This window comes from Heloderma suspectum, chromosome 1 (genome assembly GCF_057233095.1).
Source record: "Heloderma suspectum isolate Gila_16-S chromosome 1, 16-S_ref, whole genome shotgun sequence".
Taxonomy (NCBI): domain Eukaryota; kingdom Metazoa; phylum Chordata; class Lepidosauria; order Squamata; family Helodermatidae; genus Heloderma; species Heloderma suspectum.
This window is the reverse complement of record NC_139458.1, coordinates 207,045,185-207,064,340: the sequence shown is the minus strand read 5'-3', so window position 1 is coordinate 207,064,340 and position 19,156 is coordinate 207,045,185. Positions and strand designations below refer to the sequence as shown.

Genomic DNA, 19,156 nt, shown 5'->3' with positions numbered 1-19,156 from the left:
GGACAGAGTTGTATGTGCTCTCTGCCTGTTGACAACATTGCTGCTGTTATAGGATTTAGAAATTAGTAGGGAGTTCCAGCAACCTAATAATTTTGGCTTTCTGAATGTAAGAAAGCAATTTTTTATCCCTTTTGCCTAAAGAGAAAATGTTTGGAGGAGAGAAAGGTGTTGTTGTCGTTGTTGTTGTCGTCATCAGAATTAGGCTGGACACACCTAACCAGTTAGGATGGGGTAATGTTCCAGGATGTCCCCGCCATGAAATTCCTGTATCTATCAGAATTCATTATTCCACCTTTTGCATGTGGTGTGAGGCTCTCTGCAGCTAAGTTCCAGAGAGCTGGAACATCCAGCTGTAGATGTTAAAAAATATATTAGCTACTCTATCTATCAGAATTCATAACCCTCTTCCCTATGTGGTGCAAGGCAAGGCACACCTAACCAACACTGTTACCCTCTCCCAAGGAAAACATATTCAGATTCCAACATACCTAGAACAAGTGGCTGCTGATCTTGGCACAGGATGATGGTAGCGCTAGGTTCCATCAATGGGGGAGTTTCAAAACAATGTTGGATAAGTAAATGCCTTTGGTCCAGCAAGTCTTTACCTATTGGAGACAGGCGACACTGTTAACACAGACCTTGTGCACACATCACATGTTTATTGTTAGATCATTTTTATAACACCAGCAACATATTGCCAATATTTTTAAGAGAGTTAACGTTGAATAAATGCAATAAAACAGGAAAGAAATGCTAAAAGGGAAGGGCTCAATATGCCATCTTCAAAAGCCCTGGAGGTTGCCATGTAAGAACATAAGAGCCAAGCATGGATCAAACCAAGGGTCCATCTAGTCCAACATTCTGTTCACACAGTGGCCAACCAGCTGTTGACCAGGAACCCACAAGCAGGACACAAGTGCAAGAGCACCCTCCCACCCATGTTCCCCAGCAACTGGTGTACATAGGCAAACTGCCTCTGATACTCAAGGCAGCATATAATCATCAGGACTAGTAGCCATTGACAGCTTTCTCCTCCATGAATTTTTCCAATCCCCTGGGGGCACCCCTGTATGGCAAATGGTAACAACATGGCAATGGATTATATAAAGAAGATCCAGGAGTCATGTAGTAGCACCAAAACGCATATCTTATTAAGCATGATCCAGCCAAAATTACAATTTTTAAGGGCCATTTGATCAGGAGCTTAACTCTCTCCCATCAAAATCAGTCCTACAGTGTACAGGGAAGGGAGATTTGGTTTAACCTTTCCCCCCTCCCTCTCACCATTTTCCAACTGAAAATTGCTTCTCCCAGCCACTATTTGCCCCAATTGCAAATACTATTCCCATTATTTTTGTACTAACGTCCTTCTTATAATTTGGCAAAAAAGAAATCAGATAACTCTAGGATGGCACAACATCTGAGAGATCACACGTCTCATTATAATGTATTCTGGGTCTTTTCTCCCTCACCCCATAAAACAAGTGTGGTGTGAAGCTGAGTCGGTTTTCAAATTTCGAGGATTATGCTGTAGATGTACACACAATGTTGCACTGTCACACCTCAATGCCCAAGGAGGCCTGGTTCACAGGTCATGAAAACCCGGATTTTAAAAAAAAATTCTGAGTCATTCAGAACAAGCCCAATGGCTCTCTCTGTAAGTGGGAGCAGCTAAACAGATCACGGACTTCCCGTCCATGGTTTGGTTAGCATTATGTGTGAACCAGGAACTCTGGCTTGTTTCTCCTTCTGACAAGCCAGAAAAAATAACCCATGACTTGTTCTTGAGTTCTTTCTCTGGTATGATAAGGGAGAAACAAGCTAGAGCTTCCTGGTTCACATGTAACACTAACCAAACCATGGATGGAAAGTCTGTGGTTTGTTAGCCACTCCCACTTGCAGCAGGAGCAACCAGGCTTGTTCACAATAACCCAGCCTTTAAAAACGTTCTAGGTGATCATGACATGTGCAACACGGGCTGCATGACAGTGAGTTTTATATCCTCGGGCGAGGGCACAGGGGATTGAAAACAGTTACAGGGAATGAGCTCAGGTTTGGAATGTAGTACTGCATCATGAACACGCATTTGTTGTTCGGTCGTTAAGTCGTGTCCGACTCTTCGTGACCCCATGGACCATAGCACACCAGGCCTTCCTGTCCTCCACTCTCTCCCAGAGCATGCTCAAGTCCATATTCATTGCATCAGTGATGCCATCTAGCCATCTCATCCTTTGCCGTCCCCTTCTCCTTTTGCCTTCGATCTTTCCCAGCATCAGGGTCTTTTCCAGGGAGTTTTCTCTTCGCATTAGGTGGCCAAAATATTTGAGCTTCAGCTTCAGTATCTGTCCTTCCAATGAGCACTCAGGGTTGATTTCCTTTAGGATTGACTGATTTGACCTCCTTACAGTCCAGGGGACTTGTAAGAGTCTTCTCCAAGAACATGCATACCAATGTTAATTTCAATTTCTCTATCAGCAAAGCAGATATTGTTTTACAATATATCCTACACTTTCCTCCCCAGTGTAGCGGGGGGTGGGGGTGGAGTGAGCTGATGCTTGGTCCTGAAATGTAAGATCGTGTCCTGAATATGGATACAAAACTTCACTCTGATATCTCAATGTCCAAGAGAGATCCTATACTTCAAACAAACAAACTGAACTATGTTGAACAACATGTGAGTAGGCAAGTTAAACCAAGGCCTCACTTCACTTGGCTTCTGAACACACTCACTACAGCAAGGCTGCATCGAATCTTCTGATCCACTGCTTCTCACACCCCAACCTCTCTGCTCGCAGGTCTCCTTCCATATTTTGTGCTCCTGTTTTGCTTGTGCAGCAATAGAGTGGCGCTTCCTGCGGATTCTTTTGAAAACCCTGAGAAGAGAAGAGAAGAGAAGAGAAGAGAAGAGAAGAGAAGAGGAACATAAGAAGAGCCATGCTGCATCAGACGAAAGGTCCATCTTGTCCAGCATTTTATTCACACAGTGGAGATTTGTTTGGCCAGAGAGGACCTCAAGGTCATCTACTGCTTACCACTCAGAGTGCAAGTTCTAAGCAAGTGCCCAAGTGAAGCAAAGCTGGAGAGTTCCAAAGTCACTGTGGAGTGCATGTTGAAGGTGAGAAGTGCCAGTTGCAAGAGAGACAGGCTTGCACCATTGTGGGGGCAAAATAACCTATCATTGGTTCTTTCCCCACCACCACATGTGCCAGTCCTGCAACCATGTTTTACCTCATTACCTGTGCAGTGCTGCGATGCAGTGTGGGTTGCTGTGTTGTCCAAAGCCGGCACGCGGAGCAGCAAGGGTGGTTTCATACCCACCCCACAATCCCTACTGCAGGTCATGGGCTATAGGGTGGGTATGAAGCCACCCCCACCATGCCACGTTCAGTTGTGGAACCCATTTGCGCAACTCAGAAGCACAAAACGCCCACGAATGAAATAAGTACATCAAAGGGGGGGGGGACAATGTCTCCCACTTGTCAATGTAATCCCCTACTATTAAGTGTTGAACTAACACTTGTCAGTGTCCTCCTCCCTTTCAATACTTCCCCAAATCTCCAGTAAGTCCAGAAAGGAGAGTTATTGGTGTCCCCCCCCTTTTTTTGCAGCACCTTCTCAGATTCCTGTTGCACAAATTTCCCCTCCACTTACTGTCCAGCCTTTAAATTTGTGCAAATTTCGAGGCTGGGAAGAAAATGGAGAGGAAATTTGCACAGATTTAAAGGCTGGGCAAGTTTCCCTTCCATTTACTTCCCAGCCTCTAAATTTGCACAAATTTGCCCTCCATTTTTCTTTATCGATACTTGGAATTGTGCAAATGGGTTCCTCCTTTGTCTTACTATTATTTTCTCTCCAGTCCTTCAAAAGTGTGTCCAATTAGCCTATATGCAGTCTCGCCTTGTCAGTTTCCTTGTGTATTACCTACTCCACTTTGGTGCTCCCACTGAAGCATACGAGGAAATTGACCAGGCAAAAATACACATATTGGACAGCTGAATCTGCACTCTTGTGCACTTGCAAAAGACATGGGGAGGGGAAATTAACAAAGAAACAAAAATGACCCCATTTATGCAAATTTCAAGACACACACACACACACACAAATCCAATTTGCACAAACTGCCACCATGTTTTCAAAAAATCTGCATATTGGATCGACTCACTACAGATCGAGTTGGTGCCAGTGGAGGAAAATGGAACAAAATCCACCAGGGCCAAACTGAAAAAAATCACTGAGTTTTCACCCTCCAAACGGAATTCTCATACGTCCCTAGGGAAGGCACACTTTAGGTGCTGCCTGGCATATTTATGAAGCATCTCTATGGATCCCTGTGGGTTCCCACATGATCTAAAAGAGGGGTGGGGGCCCTGTGGCCCTCCAGATTTTATTGGACTACAACTCCCACAATCCCTGAGCATTGGCCATGCTGGCTGGAGCTGATGGGAACTGGAGTCCAATGACATCTGGAGGGCACCAGGTTGCCCTTCCCTGCTCTAAAGTTATCAGAAGATGCTAGTTAGGCCCTGGCAACATTAACAGAGACTGCATTGGTTCACTGGTTCACAGTTCTCATTTCTTCCTTCTCCCCCATCAAAGAATTCTCTCCAAGATGTTTTGAAAGATTCCTGGTGTAGCACTATAAAATAGCCCTTGCTCCAGTGAACTAAATTCGTACAGAATTCTAAACAAAAATTAAGTACAGAAGCTCTTTCAGAGCACTTGAAAGAACATGAATAGATTCTCCATCTCCATACATTGAAATGAAAGGGTGCCTACAGCAGCACAATGTTATTCTTCCATAAACCAAGGCAATAATTTACAAGATCTCCTGTGTACCTCTTCACTCCTGTTTCTCGGTACGAAATGGGTCTCAGCGTTTGGAGGATGGCCAGTCTTTCACTGCGTCGTTCCATTATAATCCTTCCAAAGAAGCTGCAACAGCGATAGGTCCTGCACAACATTATCAATCAAATTTTAATACACACACTACAGCTTTCATAAAGAAAGATTAATCGGGTGTTATGCAAAGAAAATTGGGAAGCTGATAAAACTCCCAACACAATGATTCATACCTTTAACGTCACATGGCCTTCCACAGATCAGATTTTTTTTTTAGATATCGTACTTGGAGCTAGAAAGGGTTGTACTGGGACAGCTAAAATAACCTGCTCTGCAATTTCCCTGTTAGGACACAAATGCTCGAATCAGGCCCAGCTGATACATTACTGTTGCTGTGTGGTATAGACACTAGCGCCATGCAGATGACTGAAATCTAGCTGCAATCAATGTATAATGGATATAGTGGGATCACCGCAATATGACACATTCCCTGGCCTATATGCACTCATTACATTTTGAGAAGTGAGCTTCCACTCATACAGGTTGTATAACTTGGGTCTCCAACATTGTGCCCATGGGTGCTAATGGGCCCACAGACACATCTCTTTCTTTATCACTTAAAATCTGTTTCTGTATATCATCTATCTATCTATCTATCTATCTATCTATGGGCTCAAATTATATATACATATATAACTTTTATATAATCGAACCCTATATATATGATAGCCTGGTAGGCCCAAAGAGATGTATCTGTGGTCCCATTGGCGCCCATGGGCACCATGTTGGATACCCCAGACATACAGCTTGTATTTGGGTTCAAAGAGTGGTTTTGTGTTTTGGAGCTCAGACTCACTTCTGTCGTGTACTTAGGTTAATAGGCAAGTTACTTTTCTTTTAGTCTCACCAGTTTGGCTTCTGGGAAATGAGTGTTCTGAAGACCAGGCATGCCCACCATGGCAGCTATTTTATGAATGGGCAGGGTGCCCCCAATGCAGCCACTTTATGAGAGCACCCGTGATGCTCTCAAAATTCCAAACGTGCCCATCAACCCAAAGAGGTGGGGCATCCCTGCTGTATGTGCATAGGCTTTTTGACCAAGTGCAACCAACAGACGGAGATTAGGGCTTCCCCTCCATGCTTTAATTGTACCTAGATTTCAGTCCTCTGCACAGTGCTAATGGGGGGAAAACATTTTTGTGAAGCAATCATTATGTATTCAAGTACCAACCAAATGGACCCACATGAATACAGGCAGTGGTCCAAATGGAGGTGCAGCACTCACACAGGAAGCATCTTGGAAACCCCTTTCATTGAATTGGCATACATTATCATTACAGAGTGGAGCCCTGACTACAGGTGAGTTTCAGCATCTGCTTGTTGTTGTTGATCAGTCATTAAGTCGTCTCGGACTCTTCCTGACCCCATGGACCATAGCACGCCAGGCCTTCCTGTCCTGCGCTCTCTCCCGGAGTGTGCTCAAGTTCATATTCATTGCATCGGTGATGCTATCTAGCCATCTCATCCTCTGCTGTCACCTTCTCCTTTTGCCTTCAAGCTTTCCCAGCATCAGGGTCTTTTCCAGAGAGTTTTCTCTTCGCATTAGGTGGCCAAAATATTTGAGCTTCAGCTTCAGTATCTGTCCTTCCAATGAGCACTCAGGGTTGATTTCCTTTAGGATGGACTGATTTGACCTCCTTGCAGTCCAGGGGACTCGTAAGAGTCTTCTCCAGCACCACAGTTCGAAAGCATCAATTCTTCGGCGCTCAGCCTTCCTTATAGTCCAGCTCTCACAGCCATATGTTGCTACTGGGAAAACCATAGCTTTGATTATACGAACCTTTGTCGGCAAGGTGATGTCTCTGCTTCTTACTATGCTGTCTAGGTTTGCCATAGCTTTCCTCCCAAGGAGCAAGCGTCTTTTAATTTCATGGCTACAGTCACCATCTACAGTGATCTTGGAGCCCAAGAAAATAAAATCTGTCACTGCTCCCATTTCTTCCCCTTCTCTATGCCAGGAAGTGATGGGGCCAGATGCCATGATCTTAGTTTTTTTAATGTTGAGTTTCAAACCAGCTTTTGCACTCTCCGCTTTCACCCTCAACAAGAGGCTCTTTAGATCTTCTTCGCTTTCTGCCATTAGGGTGGTATCGTCTGTGTATCTGAGGTTGTTGATAATTCTCCCGGCAATCTTGTGATTCATCCAACCCGGTGTTTCTCATGATGTATTCTGCATATAAGTTAAATAAGCAGGGCAACAATATGCAGCCTTGTCATACTCTTTTCCCAATTTTGAACCAATCGGTTGTTCCATGTCTGGTTCTTACTGTTGCTTCTTGGCCCTCGTACAGGTTTCTCAGGAGACAGGTAAGGTGGTCTGGTACTCTTTAAGAATTTGCCACAGTTTGTTGTGATCCACACAATCAAAGGCTTTAGCATAGTCAATGAAGCAGAAATAGATGCTTTTCTGGAATTCTCTTGCTTTCTCCATGATCCAGCGAATGTTGGCGATTTGATCTCTAGTTCCTCTGCCTCTTCGAAACCCCGCTTGTACTTCCGGTAGTTCTCGGTTCACATGCTGCTGAAGCCTAGCTTGTAGGATTTTGAGCATAACCTTGCTGGCATGTGAAATGAGCGCAATTGTACAGTAGTTTGAACACTCTTTGGCATTGCCCTTCTTTGGAATTGGAATGTAAACTGACCTTTTCCAGTCTTGTGGCCACTGTTGAGTGTTCCAAATTTGTTGGCATATTGAGTGCAGCACATTAACAGCATCATCTTTTAGGATTTTAAATAGCTCAGCTGGAATACTGTCATCTCCGCTAGTTTTCTTGTTACTAATGCTTCCTAAGGCCCACTTGAGTTCGCTCTCGAGGATGTCCGGCTCGAGTTCAGTGACCACACTATCATGGCTATCAGGGACATTCAGATCTTTCCTGTATAGTTCTTCTGTGTATTCTTGCCACCTCTTCTTAATCTCATCTGCTTCTGTTAGGTCCCTGCCTTCTTTGTCCTTTATCATGCCCGTCTTTGCACAAAATGTTCCCTTGAGATCTCCGATTTTCTTGAAGAGATCTCTAGTCTTTCCCATTCTGTTGTTTTCCTCGATTTCTTTGCATTGTTCATTTAAGAAGGCCTTCTTGTCTCTCCTTGCTATTCTCTGGAAATCTGCATTCAGTTGGATAAACCACCCCTTTCTCCCTTGCTTTTCACTTCCCTTCTTTCCTCAGCTACTTGTAAAGCCTCATCAGACAGCCACTTTGCTTTCTTGCATTTCTTTTTCTTTGGGATGGATTTCGTTGCTGCCTCCTGAACAATGTTACGGACCTCCATCCATAGTTCCTCAGGCACTCTATCTATCAGGTCTAATCCCTTAAATCTATTCCTCACCTCCACTGTATATTCATAAGGGATATGATTTAGGTCATACCTGAATGGTTTAGTGGTTTTCCCTACGTTCTTCAATTTAAGCCGAAATTTTCCAATAAGAAGCTCATGATCTGAGCCACAGTCAGCTCCAGGTCTTGCTTTTACTGACTGTATAGAGCTTCTCCATCTTTGGCTGCAAAGTATATAATCAATCTGATTTCGATATTGACCATCTGGTGATGTCCATGTCCAGAGTCACCTCTTGTGCTGTTGGAAAAGAGTGTTTGCTATGATCAGCGTGTTCTCTTGGCAAAACTCTATTAGCCTTTGCCCTGCTTCATTTTGTACACCAAGGCCATGCTTGCCTGTTATCCCGGTGATTTCTTGACTTCCTACTTTAGCATTTCAATCCCCTATGATGAAGAGGACATCTTTTTTTGGTGTTAGTTCTAGAAGGTGTTGTAGGTCTTCATAGAACCGATCAACCTCAGCTTCTTCGGCCTCAGTGGTTGGGGGATAGACTTGAACTACTGTGATGTTGAATGGTTTTCCTTGGATTCGTACTGAGATCATTCTATTGTTTTTGAGATTGTACCCCAGTACTGCTTTTCCCACGCTTTTGTTGACTATGAGTGCTACTCCATTTCTTCTAAGGGATTCTTGCCCACAGTAGTAGATATGATGGTCACCTGAATTAAATTCTCCCATGCCTGTCCATTTTAGTTTGCTGATTCCCAAGATGTTGATGTTCAATCTTGCCATCTCATGTTTGACCACCTCCAGCTTACCTTGATTCATTGACCTTACATTCCAGGTTCCTAAACAATATTGTTCTTTACAGCATCGGACTTTCTTTTCACCACCAGACCCATCCACAGCTGAGTGTCCTTTCGGCTTTGGCCCAGCCACTTCACTCTTTCTGGCACTACTTGGAAATTCTCTCTGCTCTTCCCCAGTAGTATATTGGACTCCTTCCAACCTGAGGGGCTCATCTTCCGGCGTCATATCTTTTAGCCTCGTGATACGTTCCATGGGGTTTTCTTGGCAAGAATCCTGGAGTGGGTTGCCATTTCCTTCTCCAGTGGACCACATTTTGTCAGAACTCTCCGCCATGACCTGTCCGTCTTGGGTGGCCCTGCACGGCATAGCTTATGGCTTCACTGAGTTATGCAAGCCCCTTTCGCCACAACAAGGCAGTGATCCATGAAGGGGCAGCATCTGCTACACCACTGCAATGATGTATGAAGTGATCCTTCATGCATGCAAGGTTTATTTATTTATTGAACTTGTAGAGGGAGGGTGGGATTTGGCCATGTTGTCCCACAACCGACTCACATGATCATTCAAAACATGGAGGGTGTCATGTGCAAACCTATACAGGATTCCCTGGGAATCTCATTGAATTCAGTGGGGCTTCCTTCTGTGTAGATGTGCACTGATCTGTGTAGATGTGCACTGACACAGATAGGACTGATCTGCACATGTCTTAAAAACAGAAAAGCAGTATGGATAATACTGTAATTTCACATACAGTTGCTAGAATAAAATGTTTTTGACTAACTCTATGAAGACCACAACCAAACAATAAATAATTCCATTGTTCACTGGAATTTCTCATGACAAATAACTACCTACGATGAAAAATATAGACAAACTTCATCTATAATAGGTTTTCTAATTACTTTGTACAGAACCACCAAAACATGGATAGATGGCAACCCTCCTGCATACTTCTTCGCTCAGAAGCAGAATATGCAATGTAAGGAAATATACAGTTTACGTAATGTGCATAATTTATACTGCCTCCCTTGATGAAGATCCCCCACCCCCAATCCACATATCCCTCAGATTGGCTAGGCCATTTCGGAGGAATGAGGGCATTCAAGATCAGTAAGTTCCTTCTGTTTCTCATACCTTCTCCTCACATTTTGAAAGAATCTGGCTGGAGAACTGGAAATCACACAGAAATCCACCACCACCACCCCAAATGCTGGCAAGAGAGGAACCCATGGAATTTCTCCAGCTGGTTTCATTGGTTTTGGTTCACATGTTCTTCATTATTGTATTGGCTTGCATGTGTGAATAGGCCATTAAAGATACAGGAAACATAAGCATTTCTTCTCACGTCATCTCAAGCTGTATTGTTTTTCAATGGAATCGCACATTCAGCTGCCTGTTGAAAGATGACTGTTCAGAAAGAACACCTCCTGCATTAAAATAATGTGTGAGGGAATTGGAGCACCATGCAGGACAGTCCCACCCCACAACTGGCTGTCAGGGTGGAAACTGAGCCCCAGAGCAGTTCTGATTCTGAGGAGGATCAGCAATCCGTGGGAGAGGAGCCAGCTCATCCCTCACAGGCACAGCAGCTGGCGGAGATTCCTCCTGCGGGCATTCCTGAGATAGATAGTGATCCTAGCAGTGAGAAAGTGCGGGAGGGGGGCTTGCTGGACGCTCAACACAGACGCAAAGAGTGATGAGCGATGGAGGGCGCGGAAAGGAGGTGTAGCGCCCATTTGGCGTGCAGGCAACGGCCGCCTCCTGTGGACTCAAGGGAAAGAGGGAGGATCTCTCCCTAGCCCATAAGTTCAGGGTCTTCAAGTGACTCCCCTTCAAATGGGGATCAACTGCCTACTTGGCGCATAGGCCACTCTGCTGTGCCTTGCTTAGTTGCTGGTGATTAGCATCTGAAAGAGTCATTAAGTTGTAAAAGGATTAAAGCCTTGAAAAGAATCTTTTTGTCTGTGTCTTGAGTTGGCTATTGGAGTGGACTGAAAGAGGCCACCAGGGCGCTCCTGACAGCGGCCTTGCACTGCACTGGCCACATGTTCAGCGCACATAAGAAGGGACCTTACACTAGGGACGGGAGAGCGAGCGATGTTCAAATTTGTCAAGCTTCTCCACTTTCCACCTTGATGCTCATTTCGCCTCATTCTCCCTCCTGAACACAAACGGCTTCTTTTTTTCACAAACAGAAAAAAAAGTACATTGTTGAACACAAAAAATGCACACTTTTCCAAGAACACACTCCAAATGCACACTTTCCTGCCATAGGCTAACGCGTGAAAAAGCGGTTTCGGGAGAGGGAATGCACATTTTCAGAAGTGTGCTCTTATGCAAGGGCACACATTTGAATGTGAATGCTAGCTCAGAGCAAATTCCAGAGAATTGTACTCCTGCTCATCTTCACATTCAAGATTGCTAATGGGACATGTCTGCATGATGTTTGAATCGGAACGAAATTTTCATCCATCCCTACTCTACACACATGCCAACATACATGCATAGAGCTCCTCCACACAAGGGGGGATCCTGATTGGCCCAGGGTCAACACACACACACGATCCCCTCTCATGCATGCCAAGTGCACAGCTGGCAGGAGTTATAGACAGCACGCACATCGCCAGCAAGGGGCATGGCCACCAGACACAACCCTGCCTCCCTCCGCCCTCCCAACAAATGGGGGGGCTTTTCTTCGAAGACTCTTCAAGCGTTCAGTAAACAAGTGGAGATAAATCAGATGATCAAAATACACATATGAAGCAAGACTTTATTTTCAGAATCTCTGTATATCCTTAGTACCAAGTGCTCATCTGATCAGAATATCTGTTGCTCTGCTTTGTCATACTCGTTCTATATACAGTTCCAGTATGGGCATTTTGCTAGCTCAAGGAAGGTTACAAAGAACTATATAAAAAGACATACTGACCTTACAATGGCCTAATCCTGCTTCTCCTGACCTCAAGAACATCTGCTTGAATAAAGCAGATCCCAACTTGGTACTTCAATGTTCTATGACCTAAAAGGGAAGTGATTCCAATGTCTCTTATGGGTGACAAACTGCATGTATTGCATCCTTCTGAGGCAATATATGCCTCCTCTGGAAAAGCTTGAAACAAAATGACCTCATAAATGAATTCACTGCCGTCACACTGCACCAGGTATGAGGTCACGCAGGAGCTCTGGGAGCTGCAAAGTGCCACTAGTCACCTGAAAGGAAATCCTTGACATGTGCATTTGGAAATAACGCTTTCCTCTTTGCTCTGTTACAGGTACCTGGGATACGTATTGGAGCCCTTGTCTTCTAGCACTCAGTGAACTTTTTCTGAGGCTGTTTGTTCATTGGTTTGTTTCCATTTCTAGCCTGCCTCAAGAGAGTTAACAACATTGAAAGAGAGAAATATAATAAAAACAGCATACCCAATGAAAATATATATTTAGGGGATACACATAGCACCCTCCATACACTGAATGTGGGCAACTTTTTTTTCTCTCAAAGGCCACATTCCCTCATGCATCCGCATGTCCATGGTGAGCAGGGACAAAGACAGGAAATTACTTAGTTCACACATAACAACCCATGATGGGTTGTTTAAACCATGGGTAGTTGGGGTCCAAGAGTGAGCTAGCTTCTGCTTTGCTTCCACTTCTGCTTTGTTTCTGCTTCTGCTTTGTTTCCACTTTTGTAAGCAACCCAGGAAGCCCCCATTCCCAGGTGGTGCTCCATGATGTGCCAACCTGAAACTCTGGGTTATTCAGGGAGAAACAACCCAGAGTTGTAACCCAACAAAAAACCCTCAATGCTTGCTCGCATGTGTCCCTGACTATGCATGGTTTAAACAACCCATGGGTAGTTCTTACATGCGAACCAGACCTTGTGCTGTCTATGTGCAACTCCCAGGCCACTGGGTATTGTATAAGTAAAGTCTTGCCTTACATTCAGCAAAGGAAAGACAAGGACAGGAGAAAGAGAAGGTTAGAACTTGACTCATAAGTTATTTATTTACGTGTTTGTTTACTGCATTTATATCCCACTTTTTTTCCTCCTTAAGGAACCCAAAGTGGCATACATAATCCTCCATCACCTTCATAGGGTTGGCGGAGAATTTCTCCACGAACCTTCGGGAGGCCGAGCGCTGACGCATTCGGCCCACCGAAAGTGTTGGGGAAATTCTCCGCCAGCCCCCCGCCCCCCCCCCCGGGATGGGACTTTCCTTCGGCGAATGTCCCTCTCGGCGGCGGGTCCCAGCAGTGGTTCGGCGGCGGTTCGTCAGGGGCGGGGGCGGCCACCGCCATTGCAAAAAAAAAAGTAAAGTAAAAAAACACACACACACACCCGTGATAGGCTACGTAACGATTTACGTAGCCTATCACAGCTAGATTTCCAAAGTCAGCCGTGATAGGCTACGTAAATCGTCACGTAGCCTATCACAGGTGACTTTGGGGGGGGGAAAGCGCGTACGCAAATGGCGGCGCCCATGGGGCACCGCCATTTGCGTTCCTTATTTTGGCATGGCTAGTCTACGTAAAGATTTACGTAGATTTACGTAGACTACGGCGAAAATAAGGGAACGCTATTTGCGTTGCCCTTATTTTCGCCGTAGTCTACGTAAATCTTTACATAGACTAGACGTGCCAAAATAAGGAACGCAAATGGCGGTCCCCATGGGAGCCACCATTTGCGTACGTGCTTTTTTTTTTTCAAAGTCACCCGTGATAGGCTACGTGACGATTTACGTAGCCTATCATGGCTGACTTTGGAAATCTAGCCGTGATAGGCTACGTAAATCGTTACGTAGCCTATCACGGGTGTGTGTGTTTTGTTTTTTACTTTTTTTTCGTGGCCGGGTAGACGGGGCGCTCCTACCCGGCCTGAATTTCGGCGGCGAGGGATGGGGTGCCTCCCCCCCCTCGCCTGAACTTTGGGGGGAGAAGCGAAGCGCCTCCCTCCCACCGCGAAGCAAGCTGCGGGACAAGGTAAGTCCCTTTCGTCCATTCCTATCATTTTATCCTCACAACAACAACCCTGTGAGGTGGGTTGGGCTGAGAGTCTGTGACTGGCCCAAAGTCACCCAGTGAGCTTCCATGGCCAAGCTGGGACTAGAACCCGGATCTCCCGACTCCCAGTCCAACACAAGCCACTACACCACACTGGCTATCCGGATAAGTCAGGGAGTAACTTATCTCCATCTGTTGGAGAGAATCAGATGGTATCAGAGGAATTAGCAAGATGAGGCTAGGGGAAAGTCAGAAAATGTTTTACTAAGTAAGTTGACCTTCAGCTAAATAAGGCGGGGGGAGGTTTCTCCTCTTTGAGAGGAAGGAGGTGGAAGTGGCCAGGTGAACAGAGACGTATGGGGACGCATGACAAACAGTATAGCGGAATGCCAGGCACTGGTAATGACAGAAATAAAAGGAAGCCAACAGGGGAAGTGTGTAAGCAGAGTGAAAACCAAGTATCATAAACAAAGACAAGGTCTGACCCAGCATGGATTTTCTTGGCTTCTTATGTTATAGCAGTACAGGTGAGCATATTATAAGAGCATGGGGTCAGGACTTCTCATGGTAGGCAAAAGTGAATAAGAGAGCAATCCTATGTCCCCTAGGCAGCATCTGGGGAGACAGGGCTTTTCAGTTTCCCAGCTACAAGCTCGTAGCACTACAAGTTCGTAGCCAGGAAATCACACCCACCCCCTCATAGCTCTCTCAGAGAGAACCGCACCACTGCCACCTCTGTGCTCGTAACACGGAGCATGGAGGGGCGAAAACAGGGCGTTCCTGAGGGCAGGGATGGGAGGAGACCATGGAAGCTGTTTTAGACAGCTTCCTATGTGGTCTCCAGCCCCTTTCCCGCCCCCTCCCTGAAGCCGCACTTAGCTGCGCGAAAGTGCAGGGTGGCTGCAGCACGGAGGAGATCCTCTTCCCCGTGCTGCTTCTGCTCTGCATTGGATAGGTGGTCACCTCTGACTTCAGGGCAGGTCAGAGGCACCCGTCTTTTTCTATAGGATTGCGCCCTAAGATACCGCAAAAGATTACGAAGTAGAGAACACAGCATATTAGCTGCACAGAACAGCAGCTTGAAAACCCTGTTTTTGCTTTGGCTACTCTTTCAGACAATAGCATAACAAGCATTCCTATTATCATACTCCAGTGTTTGGGGGGGAGGGGCATTATCTCTGTAGGAGTTCTTACTGCGTATCAGTGAATAACTTTCTGTGTAATAAGATTGTTTTTTAAACTATGCATTCCCCGACTGTCACACTGAAAGGACCAACATTATAAATACTTAAATTATCTCGTAATGCTTTTATTGTGGTCTCTCTTCCCCCTGCCCCCATCGCAAACAACAGTTCTGCTGTGATGCCAAGACTCCAGTATATAGCCTTGTAATGAGAGTAACGAAATATAGAGGAAAACTCATCAGAAATACCCAAAAGAACAGCTGCAGGATTATGCCTCAAAGCCACTTTTCTGCTTTAATTAGGGGCACACTTATTTAATGTTTAATGGCCTGGAACATTCAGCCTTTCCAATTTAAGAGGGAAAATACTTGCTTAGAACCCAAAGCAACATAATCAGAAGAAGAAAGGACTCGTCGTGGCGGGTGTAGCTTTGCAGAGGAAGCTGGTAAGCCAGCTGTGCTGCGTTTGCCACCCCACCTACCCACCCCACTTATTCTGCTTAGAGAGGCCCTGCATGTCTGCCCCTGTCAGAATTGGATCATCCTTCCCCTTCACAATCAACACCACAATAGACAAAGCTTCAGGCTAATGGAACTTTATTTTGCTAGAGCCTAGTCTCTCTGCAAATGCAGATTCAGGGAAAACTCTCAGGCTGCCCCCAGGATCTAAACATCTAATCAACAATCTCTAAGCAGAGGAGACGAACCAGAGGGAGGTAAAGTTGCTGGCAGTTTGGAGAATGAACCTCCCATCCAAGCTAGATTCGCAGAAATGCCCCTTTCTTAGGGTGGCTCCCTCCTACATTGCCTTCCAAGAGTGGCTATCCAGGCGGAGCATCTGAGCCCCGCCCCTAACTTTTTCACTTCGCTCTGCATCGTGCCCTAGTGTCTCTCAAGTCATGCCCCTCTTCCTCCTCCGCTTCCTTGTAAACATGTGTTCTCACAGTGGAGGGAGGGGGCAGGGACTCAGTCTGGGCCATCTGTTGGTCAAGGTCTTGGGAGGACTCTCTTCCAGCTCACTAGGGAGGGTCCCCCCCTGGCCTCTGATCTAGCTGCTGTTCCAACTCTGGTTCAAAATCGGAGCTGTCAGACATCTCAAGGCGCTTAGACTCATCCCTGACAGCCCCAAAGCCCTGCCAGATGGCACCACTGTTCATGCACTACACTAATGGTAAGATATTGTACTGTATTTTTATTTAGGATTGTGAGCCACCTTGGGGCAACGGGCAGGGTACATTAAGAAAAACACCCATCAATCAATATGCTTTTCTACCAGTCTCTCAGATATAGTCAGTAAATGACAGTACACCAGTATCTGTCCCCACTTTCCCAATCTGCTCTAGTTCACTGGCATTTTTAACATTTTTGACTTGATGTTATTTATATTTTGAACGCTGATATCTTGTCCACAGAGTTTATATATATGTGTGTGTGTGTGTGTGTGTGTGTCATTTTTAGAGCTTCATTTTAAGCTGTGCCCTAGTAGACCTATACGAAGGTTCTGGATTTTGACTTCCCCATTAAGTGGGAAGTGGCAATGGATGAACTTGCTCAAAGGGTCATTTGTCCAACAGCAGCAGGTGCAAGTCTGCCTACTCGGTATACAGTTAGGCAACCACAGCATGTATTTTTAAGCTTGCTATGGAGATTGCATGCTTTTTTCCCCAATGAGCCATCTCCATTGCATTTCTCTCCTGGCCTTCTTCTAAGGCATTCAGGATGGCTGTTTAGGCTCACAACAGCTTTCTGAGGCAGGTTGGGCTGACAGACAGTGATTTGCCGAAGATGGACGCTGCGAGTTTCTTAGCTGAGTGGAGATCCACCCTGCTACTTCTATCCGTTGGCCCACACATACTGTTTTTGAGTGCTCTGGGCTGCAAAGAAAAGAGAAACTAATTGCTGGAGCAGATTAAAGCAGGAGTCTGAGGGGAGATTTCAGGGTGGTCACTTACAAATCACCCCCTGAAAATGACACAAATTTACATAAAATTTGCATATACCAATTTATATGTATAGATGCAAATTCAGACATTATTATAATTTAAATAAAAGAATACAGTCCATCTCTCCATAGGGAGGAAGACTGTGACCAAGTGACCTGCGTGCCTTGCTCAGTCTGCTCTCCTGGAGCTGTTGATGGGAAACTACAAGGCCCAGCTCTTCCTGCTGATGGTTCTTGAGCTTTATATTGGATGTGGGCTGGGCAGCTCTTCAAATAACCTTCAAAATAGAGGATGGTCCTCTGCCTGCCTTTCCAATAGAGGACTGTCCTCTTCAAAGAGGACACCTGGCCACCTTAGGATTCACATGTACCCTTCACAGACCATATCGAGTAGAACAGAGTTGCGGTATTATACAGTAGGGCAGGCCAGCACACCTTGTGACCCAGCAAACCAATCACAGTCTACTTGGAATGCATAGGTGCCTTCCAGGGCCTTGATAAAGCAGCTGCTTGTGCTATCTGCATACCAGGGTTAACAAGCACCTGGTAGATCAAAGGTTGTACATACGGACATCGTTTTAATTTACGTGATTATTGTTGCCGCAATGGTCCATTTTAAAAAAAATGAAGTGGCTAAACTGCCTTTATTCTACCTCCCTTGCGCTTATCAGAAATTGAAGGCATTGGGCAGTATCCGATGCTGCCGGCATGCTAACGGGACCTACCGTTACTGCAATGCGAAGGAGGGTAGCAGTTCCTGAAACAACTGGAAATGAACAGGAATGCTCATTTCAGGAATGGAGCAAGTCGGCAGAGCTCACAGAATGGAGCTCCGCTGACATGTCCCGTTCTGGAAGTGAGTGCTTCCTCCACTCATTTCTGGGGTGGCTTTAGGAAGCACTACTTCATGTTGTGTGGAGCAATTGGTCCTGTGGGCACCACAGAACTAGCAGAGATGCAGCAACAGTACTGAATACTGCCCAATATGTGGATTTATTTATTTATGTATTTAAGGGACATTTTGACTACGAATACAATTAGGCTCACTAAATTGCACCTTAAAATATGGGGTTGTGTCCAGTGATGTCAATCCACTAGCTCAAACCTTCTACTATTTGCAGAAACCCTGCTTTCATCTTTGCATAATAAGGGCCAAATCCAATAATTTGATTCTGCTTGTGTGCATGCTGCCACACGAAGTGTTGAACAAGCTCTTTCACGAGCCGTTACACACACTGTTGCCCAAACCGTTCTCCAGGGGGTTGCACCAGTCCTCGCGCAACACATCACAACTTGGTTCGGTTAGGTGCTGCTTTATTGGTGCTTGTTGTTCTGCTAGAAGTTGTGCAACTCTTGTCATTTTTCTTGCAGCATAGCATTGGATATAGCCCGTCTATTTTAAAAGAAATGAAAACTTTTGAAATGGAAAGGAATGGGTAGGAAAGGTGCGTTTTTCTGCTGTGCTGCTTTCAGGCAGCAAAAGTCAAAAAGAAATAGATTACAGGAAAGTAGCTCTGTTCTTTGTAAGTGAATCTGCTGCTCCCCAAGCTTTCTGCCCTTTCACAGACATGTGCGATCCAAGTAGGTCAACCCTGACTTGGCATGCCTAATAACTCACTGGCCTCAGCACCCAGGCTGTTGACTGATTGGTCCCAGAGCCCTGTGGTTCAACGGTCACGTGTGCATCCCAGGGGGCTCCTGCCCTTCCTCACTTGCCTCACATGTGCTGGTCCCTTTGCCCAAGGAGTGTTGTGGTGTGAAAGGAGGCTGGCGGTGTGGTCGGAAAAATGCGCTCCCAGCTTTTGTGTGTTCAGTTCAGCCATAACTCACAAACCACCATAGGTTTTTGCCACTGGTGAACATGTGAGCAGGGAAAACGAGGTTGAACATGCAAGTGCCACCCCCGCCACCCCCGATCTCATCACCCTCCATGTGTTGTGGATGAACTTCTCTAGCATGGAGTCTTTTTGGCCCCCGTGCAGTTTAGAACCCTGCAAAATCAGGGTTCTAGACCCAATAGGGAGCCCATAGAGATACAAAAGGCT

At 45.6% G+C, this 19,156-nt stretch overlaps 1 protein-coding gene across 1 annotated transcript in view; it reads right to left on the bottom strand.

Moving 5' to 3' along the window:
• Positions 1-4,887: 4,887 nt before the first annotated feature.
• Positions 4,888-19,156, bottom strand: part of PLCL1 (phospholipase C like 1 (inactive)) — a 355,656-nt gene continuing 341,387 nt past the window's right edge. The window contains exon 6 of the mRNA XM_084816919.1: positions 4,888-4,950. Coding sequence (XP_084673045.1) covers positions 4,897-4,950 — 54 coding nt within the window. The 3' untranslated portion in view covers positions 4,888-4,896. The remainder of the gene's footprint in view (positions 4,951-19,156) is intronic.